Source organism: Perna viridis, chromosome 15 (assembly GCF_037379345.1).
Source record: "Perna viridis isolate PV_CMFRI_1.1 ecotype Kerala chromosome 15, ASM3737934v1, whole genome shotgun sequence".
Taxonomy (NCBI): domain Eukaryota; kingdom Metazoa; phylum Mollusca; class Bivalvia; order Mytilida; family Mytilidae; genus Perna; species Perna viridis.
Genome location: NC_142459.1, coordinates 23,165,994 through 23,178,050, shown reverse-complemented (window position 1 = coordinate 23,178,050; position 12,057 = coordinate 23,165,994). Strand labels below are relative to the sequence as shown.

The 12,057-nt window shown below is 32.2% G+C and overlaps 1 protein-coding gene across 1 annotated transcript; it reads right to left on the bottom strand.

Annotated features, from left to right (window-relative positions):
- Positions 1 to 5,534: 5,534 nt before the first annotated feature.
- Positions 5,535 to 11,733, bottom strand: LOC148597520 (uncharacterized). Its single transcript, XM_088563385.1, has 5 exons — positions 11,496 to 11,733; positions 10,190 to 10,353; positions 9,453 to 9,525; positions 7,430 to 7,593; positions 5,535 to 6,028 (listed from the first exon to the last, which is right to left on the bottom strand). The coding sequence occupies exons 1-5, from the start codon at positions 11,545 to 11,547 to the stop codon at positions 5,840 to 5,842; spliced, it is 642 nt and encodes a 213-aa protein (XP_088419511.1). The 5' UTR covers positions 11,548 to 11,733; the 3' UTR covers positions 5,535 to 5,839.
- Between the last annotated feature and the right edge of the window lie 324 nt (positions 11,734 to 12,057).

Below are 12,057 nucleotides of genomic sequence, written 5' to 3'. Positions count from 1 at the left end.
ATTTCCAGTGGACCACATCTGTCACATTTACACGTTGTGTAAATGAATCACAGCAGTACTAATTAATTTTTCGCAACATCATAAGTATCAGTTTTTGTAAGAATCATTCAAATTCTGTAATAGGTGATATACCCCAGAAAAGGCTACACATTTGTATTTTTGCAACTAAGTTGCTTTATACGTCAATATGATGTAATGTAAAACCATTTATTCCAATCTTTCGACTCTTAGGAAATAACCCACATTGAAAAACAGTTTCTATTGCATTTTAGTTTCATATACAGAGTTATCCCCTTTAATTTTGAATTCTCCACTTAATATTTTCTGCTTACTTAACCATTTTTAATAAGACATCTAATATAAAAAAGGCTTTCTAACCATGAATCAAATTTTGCATGATTCTTATCTAGACTGGTAGATAAACGTTCAATTGAAACAGATTGAAATCATTTCAAGTTACTAAAATGCTTAAATAATATTTATGTGAAATGGTTTATACAAATGTACAATTGATTTGTTAGAGTTATGCCCCCTTCCTTGGTCTTCCTACTTAAAAGTTTTACATTTGCAATAGAACATTGCTGTTTCTTTCGATGGGGATGAAGAGAAGTAACGAATCATTTGAAATGTAAACACAAAAACATCATATCATTGTCCTGTAAGACTCGTTTTAAGTTTCAGTCTCCGTAAGAATCAGGTAGTGGGTAGAAAAAAAACAACCATTTTGAAAAATTGATATGACTATTTGCAAGAAAAAACACAAATTTTCCATATCACATTGGTAAATTGAGTTCAATTTCATTGAAATGCAGTGAAAATTAACCTTTCAAGTGGGGATAACTGATTCTTACTTACACTTTAAATTAGTTTCACTGTACTTTGACTACGTTATGATTACCATAATTTAAAAAAAATGTCAAAATCTACATATATATTTATATTAGTTATATTTCAACTGTAGAATTAACGATAACTTAACGCTTAAAGGTACTTTTACATTTAGGTTGAGTTAAAAATAATGAACTTAAATGGTAAATTGCTTGATATTGATACTCTTTTAAGGGGGAACGTGTGGCATTGTTGAATTTGAAATTATACGCATCAATAGTCTAAGTATATGTATATTAATATAATTACGATGAAAAGTTTGCAAGCGTAATTGTTCGTTTTTAACAATGTTACAGGTAAATAAACGTATGCTTTTTAAATGAAAATTTGTATGCGGACCACAGTAACGCAAAATATTATCATTCTGCGGTAGGTATTTCTGCACCTTGAATCTCCTCCACTATTTTGCATAAGTTTAGAATGTGGTCAAAATAACATAATATCATTGTTATGCAGAATGTAATATTAAAATCAACTATGTCAATAAATTTGAACCATTTAAATTTAGGAAAGCAAACTAAACTGTAGTCATACAAACAACGTGTAACGTATTTGTTCAGGGTGATGGAGCGTTTTTCAACAAACGGTCTACATTCCAATGCAAACAAAGTGTGCTGCTCCACTTGCTGACCTATTCCTTCACTCTTATGAGGCTCACTGTTTAGCTGATCTGGTCCAAAAGAAAAAAAACATCGTTGATAGAACTTTACATAAAGGATACTACAGACACTGTGAAGTCGGCCTCATATCTTGACCTACACTTAAAGATCGATGATAAAGAAAAGCTATTGACCAAACTCTACGACGAACGTGATGACTTTTCAGTCAGAATTGTCAACTTTCTCTTCATCTGTGGCAACATCCCTTCAGCACCTGCGTATGGGGTTTTCATATCACAACTCATACGCTATGCCAGAGCCGTAACTACTCAGACTGTTTGTATATGCCACTAGACTTATTACAAACAGGCTTCTTGAACAGGCATATGTTGCTTCAAGATTGAAGCCATCACTATAGAAGTTTTATGGTCATCATCATCACGAACTTGTCGATCGTTACGTTGTAAAAATCTGCACCAATGTGTCATAGTCATCCTTTCCTCATTAGTCTACCCCGGACTTGACTTTTTATAAGCAACTCGGTGGGTATTTTTAGAAAAGCAGAGGATGCTAACTTTTTCCGGTGCATACGAAAGAGGAAAGGAAAACTATGGCACGTTGAACAAATCAATTTTCATGGCGCAGATGGATACAGCGTAACGAATTTAATACGGTACAGCTCTTTGATAGTATAAACTTTCAACTTACATCATATACCACCCCACATTCCCCATTGTCGCATTCCTCATTGAGAACTTCCAGGCCATTCCCCATCGAGAAATCCCAACCCCATTGAATCCCCAATGCATTTTTCTTATAAAATATTTATATTATCAAATTAAAGTTTATATTAATGAATTCTTCAACATTTAAACTAATATTTTGAATTTAATTTAGTGTATTTTTAATGTACATTAATACTCTTAAAAACAAATGCCTCCATCCTTCCCATTCAAAACCCCATCCACCATTTCCATTCCCATTCCCCATCCCTCGTATACCACAGAATGGAAAGTTGTTCCCATACAAGTACTGTAACGATCACTGAAACACATCTTGATCACAGTGTTGATGTAGAGGATATGTCCCTCGATACATTCCGACATATAATACGTAAAGATAGAAATAATTCTGGAGGTTGCTTAAACACATTGTACAAGTTAATCTAAAACTTGAGCTTGAAACAAACTTAGATGTAACAATTCGTGTTGAAGTACTGATGGTACTTGTTTTCTTCTTCGTTGTACATGTAGGTCTGGCTGGTCTGACGGCGGATAATGGACACGACTTTCTCATGCGATCGAAACTCTTTTAAGATGAATGATAATATCCTAATTACGGCTGATTTAAACTCCGACTTATTCGCAAAACAAAACATTAAATTACCTGATATTATTTACCGTTTTAATCTGCAAAATATCATTGATATACCGACGCCAAGTATGGATCGTTCTGAACCCATAGAAAAATATGGTTATATAACTATTTAGATGAAGACAAGTTTAATGACCAAATGTACTCTGTGGGTTGGCACTTATTGTTAAACGATCTGAAGATTGATGAAATATGTAACATTTTCACAGACACTTTTCATTCAATAGTTAAGGAATTTGTTCCATAAAAACTAGTAAACATAATAGGTAAAGATAAACCTTGGTTAAGTAGTGAAATAAGGAATACTAAAAGTTCAAAAAATATAAGCGACCCGCTGATAAAGAAAAATATAAGAAACAAAGAAATAAGTATAATAACATGAAAAGAACAGAAAAGGAAAAATTGAAGAAAATTTAGATAATTTTTTTCTAGAAAATACGTCTAATCCAAAAGTTTATTTGAAAATTATAAAGATGTTTTTAAAATCTGAAAAAAAATAATCCTTTACCAAACATGGAGAGAAAATCAAATAATGAAATATTTTCTGTAAATAAAGAACGTTCCGAAATTATAGATTTCATCACAATTCTAAACCAAAATTAGGCATCCAGTCCTGATATGAGAAACCAAAAGATACTTAAAATATTGCTAATTTCACTCCGGCTGGAAGACCGCAAACGTAATCCAGATTTAAAACACCACTTAAATGTCGAACTACAGACATATTTCTTTGGCTAGCTGTGTGGTCAAAGTGATGGAAAGAATTATTCATAAACATGTGTACAACTACTTATTTAAAAAAAACAAAAAAAAAAAAAACTTACGAATACCAAAGTGAGTTTCTCCTTAGATATTTAACAGTACACTAATTTTTAGAGCTATATAACTCTGTTCTTGATGAATTAGAAAGAAGCAAACAAGCTGTTTCGTTGTTTGTTACTTGGGACATGAGTGTACTTAAAATCATTTACTTCAAATATCAAGAAATTCCATTTGTCGACTCTCATAGACACTTATACTTAGGCGTAACAATTAGTCAAAATAGCAAATGGAAATACACACATTGACAACATCATAAAACGTCCTATGAAACATATCAACGTGATGCGAAAGCTTAATATTAAATGTGTAGAATATTTTAGAAAAACATAATCTAGTTTACGTACAACTTATTTTAGAATATGCATGTGAAGTGTGGGACAACTGTAGTGTAGTTCATTCGGATAAGTTAGAAAATGTACAACTTGAAGCTACTAGAATTGTAATAAAATTACCTATTGTTACAAAGATAAATCTGATCTATCGCGACACTGGATAGGAAGCATTAAAATCTAGATGCAAGAGAAGAAAACTCCAAATGATGTATAATTGCACCTCCATTTTTGTGTAATTTACCTCCTCACAAACAATTCAATGTACTACTAACTATCCCCTTAGAAGTGGTTCAGATATGATATTACGCTTCTGTAGACCTTCCATATCGACATAATCATTTGTTCCCTCTACAATAAGACTTTAGAATAAACTAGATCAATCCACAAAAGATTTGGATTTGTTATCAAATTTTAAAAGCGAACTAAAACGTACAGTAAAAACCAATATCCCCAAACACTAACCTTTTGGATCCAGATGACTTATTATTGTTCTAACAAAATAATAGGCGGAGCATCATTTCTTAATTTATATGTCTTTCATAAAGTAAACTTTGTAGGTAATTCAACTTGTAGCTGTGGATTCTCAATACTACTATTTTTTAAATGTCGTTTATACATTATAAGGCATAATTTATACATTAAGGCATACATTAAAGAATGATCTTGCCAGGTTACCGAGAGAAACTAATCTTATCTAGAACTATTTTTATATGGACACGAGGATCTAATCAACGAACAAAACGTGTTATTATTGAAGTCTGTTTTTGAATACATAAAAAATCTCCTTGTTGCTTAAAGATAAATCCCACTAACCAGTTCTGACGTTAGGAATTTCGTGAAATTTTATTGAAATGTTTTCATCTATAAAGACATAGAAATGTTTTCATCTATTGAAATAAGCTTCTAAGAAATATAGGTCACCGTGCTTTTGATGAAGATATAGCAGTTAAAAATTCGTGAAAACAGGAGTTGTTGTCATTTTCTTAGTTTCTAACTTTCGAACCATATTCATAGTAATCTGAAATGCTTCTCACGTTAGTTTTTTTTCCAAACTTGCAGTATGAAAGGGAATCAATTAGCTGATGGAATAAACTCTTTAAAAAGTAGGGGTCATCGATCAAATAACATTCTCTAAGTAGAGAACATTGTTCATATCTCCCACCCGACACTTGCTTAAACTTCTGTTTTATATGGCTGATTTTTAAAAATTAATATTTCTGTATGTATGCGCATGCTCATTGGATTATTGTATATTACTATAACCGGAAAAAGACTTCATAAGTAAGATGTACTTATTTCTAAGCCCGTTTGTTCGTTATTCGACAAATAAATATGTTTAAACTAAACGTCAATTATTTGGAAGAGTTTGTTTTAAGCTTTCATGCAGTCGCAGAACGGGTTTTCCATGAAGAGTCGCAAATTTCCATTATTCATGAAACCATTGATATGATGTAAAGTTTCTCATAGGCAAAATTCAAAATAAATAAGTTAAAACGATAGGGCATATACAAACATGCTATTGATAGTTTCTATATATTGATAAGATAAGGGATGACATCAAAATGACTTTGAGACCTTTACTACGAAACAATATCCCATTCAATATGGTTACTATGGAAATCCAGGATTAATATTAAAACATCATTTATATTTTTTTTTCAAAATATTTAACATGATTTTGTTTTATCTACATTACATATGCACAATAAAATTAAAGTTTAATAATGTTCTAATAATGAATTTATGACATTGTAAGACACCAAGCGTCAATGTCAAATCGTACATTGACGCTATGATTTGATGGAAATACTGCAACACAGTTCGCTACAAATTATCACCTCCATTCTTGGCAGATTTTTCAAGCTTGACAAGGAGATTTTTTATTCTTCCAAAAATCAGACTAGTAAAACCCTTGTAATTCGCTGGTTTACTTGACGTCGATGGTGTCGTTACTTCAGTTGTTGAAGTCGTCGGCACTGTTGTCGTTGTTGTCATCGGTCTTCCAAAATTGATCTTGAAAAGAAGAAAGAATACTAAGTAAGCAAAAACACATGATTATTTTACGTTTGGTTATAACCAGAATGATAATAACCTTGATGACTGTTACAGGGCCAACCTAGTCTTACTTCTAATAGGGGGGAATTGCTATAATCTGGTTGTCATAAATTAGCCTGACTATTACCAGGAAGACTGGCTGTAACAAAGGTGTCTAAATATAGCTTGACTATCAACAGGGAGATTGGCTCTAATCAGGGTGTCTAAACTAGCCTGACTATATTACATGTACCAGGATGGCTCTGTACAATGAAGGTGTCTAAACATTATTTTACTACCACCGTTCTTGAATGATTAAAGGGGCTATAATCAATCAGTTTGGATGTGACATGTTGCCTATGAATCTGATGTTTGTTATAACTTGACTTTAATCAAAGTAGCTGAACCAGAACTATACTAGTAACGTAAAAAAAAACAGCCTGGTTGTAACCAGATGGACTTTAACCATGAAGTTTATTACCAGCCTGGCAGAAGACAGGGCGGGTCCAGGATTTTAGATTAGGGGGCTCTCAGTTAGAAAAAAATAAGGTTAAAATTTTAAAATATTCTTCTAGAGTGGGTGCAATGTAAATATCTTCTGTGGTAAAATTAGCGAGAAATTAAGGTTTCAACCTAAAACCGCCTAAATCTATCCCTGACAACCCTTACATTGCAAATGTTAGGGGGGCGCACGCCCGCCACGCCCCGCCTGAAGCCGTCCCTGGAAGAACCTAGTGAACTTCGTTTTTACAAGGCTTGCCTTAATCAGCCTAGATAATAATGGAGCCTATAACCAACTAGGGTTTTAGAACAACGAAGGTAACTATAACGAACCTTATTAGGCTGAGTATGACCAGGGCGTCGTTACCAGTTTTAATGTAATCAGTGTACAATGTTACTGAAAAAAGACTAGGATGAACGTAACCAGCCTGACTATATTACAATTGTAATTATAACTTCAAGTAGAATGACGACAACCAGAGTGTATATACATGAATACCATGTAACAGCTTAGGAAGTTTTATTTAGGATAAAGCTCTAGCAATAGTTGACACACGTAGAGATTTAATCAACCGCCGCGGTGAATACAAACGTCACTATTCTCCCGTGACGATAATGTTATTTTTAAATTCGAAATCAAATAGTTGGAGTTTATATATATTAAAGGAATGACTGTTATACTTCCCTATCTATACAGAAATAACCTCAATCTCGTTATATAACCTGCGAACAGGTGTTTCCAAGTGTAAACCACGTATTTTCACTGGTTTTGAGATTATTTAAAAAAATATAACAGTCATTCCTTATCATTTAATTCTGGTACATGTATCAAAACATCTGAAAATATTAAATAAGTGATAAATACCGGCAACATTGTACCTTTTCTAGTTTTGTACAGGTGATACAGCACTTGTTAAAGTACTTTTTACAAAATCCTACAGTGTCTTTGTGTATGTTGAATCCGGATGGCTCTAACAGGTATTTACAGCTGATGTGGCCATCAACCCAGAGTCCGGCGTCTGTACACGAGGCAGCATTGGTCACTGATGAGAGAGAGTGAGAGAGAGAGAAAATGCATTGACTTATATGTAAGTTAAGGCAATTACAATATTAATACCTGAATTTTAATTGACAAATACGTATGAAAGATATTGTTTTTTGTGTTTGGACAATAGTCTGATTAACATCACCAAAATATTAAGGTTTACTGGATGTTTAAAAAAATGGTAACAGGTCTCTAAGATTTAAAACAAGAAAAGTCTATCATCAATTGTGTTTGAAACCATACTACTGTTGAGACCGTGTCATAAGTTCTGCTGAAATGAAATATAGTTAAGATACGGTACTCCTCCTCTTTTTGTGTCAATATAAAATTATGGGAAAGAAATATAACTGAAACTGTTTGGATATGACTTTGTTAAGATTTTTGTAAGACAAAATGAATGACGGTATACGTGTAACTGTGTAAAGGTCCGTCATTGCATCGTCGACTATGACAAAATGCCCATTTCTGACATTGCTGGTCCTATTTCCGATTATTCTTATCAGTCAGACACGAAAATAAATCTAAATGCTAGCAACATTTGTTTTTTTCTTTTCTTTAATCTTACTAATTTTTTTAGTTTCCGAAATTTATGACGTAGCAAATATAAAAAACCGAATATGCCTAAGTGTATTTAATACTTCAGTCACGCACTAAACGTGCGTCATGTTTTCCATTACTACAATGTACCAACTATGCATTCACTATCCATCTGCAGTACAGCAAATAGATACATGATAGTAGTGGATAGTTAACAATGTAGATAAATACAACTTATAAAATATTGGTTAGCAATCTTTGTAAGAATAATAAAAAATCTGTAAAGTCTGTTAACCCCCTCCCCCCAACAAAAAAAAAAAAAAAAATAAAAGGCTACACTTTTTTTTAGTTATTAAGTTGCTTTATATGTCTATATGATGAAATTATAATTATTTATTCCAATCAGTCTGCTCTTGGGAGATAATTCACATGGAAAATTCAACAGTTTGTATTGTTTAAGTGTCATTTACATAGCTATCTCCATTATTTTTGAATTGTACTGTGTATTCTATAAGATTTTTATCTTTTATGAACAAAGGTTCTATGAAAAGCCAAATGATATTTTCCGTTACCTTAAACACAATATCAAAAATTAAAATGTGCAGGCTTTTTATCCATGTATCTCATTTTGCATAATACGTAGTGGAGTGATACTTAATACAGAGAGACTTGTACAAGTCTACTTTACTGCAGCTGGTTAGTGAATGAGAATTTGAATTCAAAACCACACATATATTATAGAAAGACTTGTCACAAGACTCCTGTAACAAAGTGTTCTTTTACATTGTAGTCTAATGCATTGCTAAAGAAGAATCAACTTGACATTTAAAGAAATATTAAAACATTGCATAAAACAGTGTATCATAAGCTTATTGAAAAGGCTGAAAATATGTACACGTTTTAATGTTACGAAAAATCAGGTAGCACTAAACAAATTTTGTTTTTCTATCAGAGTATGGAATTTTCAGGTCTTTAATTTTCTGCATTTGTCAAATAATTGATATAAACTTGAAAAGTATCGATTTCCATTTGTTTATGTGAAGTTTAATTTGATTGGTCAGTGTCATGACAATCAAAACGCTTATTTTTGTATAAGCATATGCGGTGTATCAATGCCTTTAGAGACAAAATGGTGCAATCAAAATTGACGACTTAGAAGGAAAAACCGTAGTTTTCGTTGCTTACGTTGGGACTGTATTTATTTGGTCGCATTTACAAATCAATAAACGCCTTTAAAATAACATTTATTATTGTAATACATGCACATTTCGATTTATAATTTACTACTTGGTTCAACTACTGATTCATTGCATAAATTACCTGAACTTTGACCTTTGTGTACAGCAGTCACTATACTTGGAACAAACCTTGTTGTTGTTGTTGGGTGGCCTTCCTGAATAATTTCAAAGCATATAAATAGCAGTGAAGTAACAAAGTGTGTAATAAATGTCGTGAATTTACATGTGAAATGAATATTTGGACTGTCATAAAAAAAAGCAAACGAAAACAACAAAAAAAAAAGAAAACAACAACAACAACAACAACAACAACAACAAAGGACAAACAATCAAACAAAAAAAACAAAAAAACAAAAACCAAAACAAAAAACAAAAACAAAAACAAAAACAAAAAACCCTCATGAACATACATGCTAACTTTCATTGAATTATGTGCAGATTTTCATAGTTGCACATGCGAAAAATGTTCCTAAAACTGTTTTAGGGGCCGTAACTTCTACATCAGTTGACGAATCTTTTTGAAAATGTCAGCATAGGTCCGTCCTATGATGCTAAATATTACCTTTGTGCCATAATTTTGCAAAAAAACTACCTTTGACCCCTATATTCTATTTTTAGTAACGGCTGTCGTGTTTTTAACGAAACAAAAATCCCAACAGTCATTTTGTGTGGGACAACCTAAGAAACAAATATATCAACTTTAATTGACTCTGAGCAATATTTTTAAGAGGAGAATTTTCATACAGTCATTTTATGCTGACAAAATATTTTTCTCTTGTGACATTAACTTTATTTTGTAATTTGATAAATATCAGTTACCTGTTCTAGTCTTGTACAGGTGACACAGCACTTATCAAAGAACTTCTTACAAAACCCTTTAGTGTCCTTGTGTATGTTGAATCCAGATGGCTCTAGTAAATATTTACAGCTGATGTGGCCATCTACCCAGAGTCCGGCGTCTGTACACAAAGCTGCGCTGTTCACTGATGATAAAGAGAGGATAATGCATTGTCTAATATATAGCTTTACATAATAACAATGTTTTTACCGGAAAAGTAGCTTTTTAATAAATAATAATATTGTTTATTTGTTTGTACAAAACAGCGTTTATATTACCAATATGCTACCATGGTTTACTGGATGTTTGAAAAAGTGGCTATCTAGATAAAGAAATAAGTCTACCATCAATTGTAGGTTATTTACAATGGCATACTTATAATTTCTATAGAATATGATATGGTTAGAGGCAGTATTAATTCTCTTTATGTTGTACATGTACTTTCGGACACTATATGTGATTTGACAAATTGTGCATCTTTTATAACATTGTTCTACTGTATCATGTTTCTTTTAAAAAGCAATAAAAACAAGGATCAAAAATATCGTTTGCTTAAAATATACCTAGAGTGAGATAATAGTTTGAATTTCCGTAGAAATACCAATCAAAGTTCGGGAATTTTATGACATACATGTAACAAAACGAAAAGCGAAAATACTGAAGTGCCAGAAAAAAGGGTACAATGTAAATTCATGGCAAAAACAAGCTAGAAAAGACATATAATGATTGAAAACAACAACAAGACACAAATTTGAAATAGACAAATGTACGAGTAGCAAAGAAAACCCCAAAAAACAAAAAACAAAACCAAAAACAAAAACAAAACAAAAACAAAACAAAACAAAGCAAAACGAAACAAAACAAAACAAAAACATTAACCAGTAGAATATTAGGTGCTCCCGAAGGATGGAGATTTTTTCTGCTTCTTGCATGACATCCCCCTCCCCCTGGTTCACAGTAAAGATCATGTATTGTACAGAGGATGCACTAACCTCAAACTTAAGTATTTTTGAGTTGACGGGGATAGGATATGCTAGGGGCAGATTCTGAGGTTTTGAAAAAAGTGGGGTTGGGGGTCCAATAATGGTTCCTGAAAAAGGGGTCCAGGCTGTACTGTCCTTTGCTTTCTCGCCAAATATTTGAGGAGGGGTATCCGCCACTGGTTTCTTCGTTTATATCCTGTTTTGTTTTATTTTCTTGTATAATTAACTATTAATGACTTTAAACCAGGACTTAAGTTTATTTAAATCAAATTATTAAAGATGAAGAAAATATAAATGAACTTACCACACTGGAGAGAAGTTAAACTTAACAAACCAATTAACACAAATCTATACATTTTAAGTAGTAATTCTTCTTTCAATGTTTATTACAACATAAAACTGCCAAGGTCATACAAAGTCACTCTCTGATGAATATTGTGGACATTTCTCGGATATATGTATATTGACCAGTGGATATCTCCTGAATGATTCACTCGTTATGTTTACAATAACAAAATCTGAAGTCACTTTTTAACGTTTTTCTTGACGTGTAAAATGATGTAGCCGTTTGAGGGGTTAAAATGTCAAATTTACCTTGTGTAATTCATCATGTCATATTAAATCTGATTTAATGGTTTAACACCGTGAGTTTTTCATTTCTTTCATGTTATAAATATGTTAACATATTTTTAAAGCTTTATTTGATTTCTAAATCTTCATGATTATTTTTTTTTTTAAATAAGAAGATTAAATTTTCAACTGTCTGTGTAGTAATGCGTTATATTTATTATAAAGATGACGATACCCATCCACTAACGTTACGTCAGTCATGACATTTGAAAGAAAAGTTATTTTGTCACTTTTGT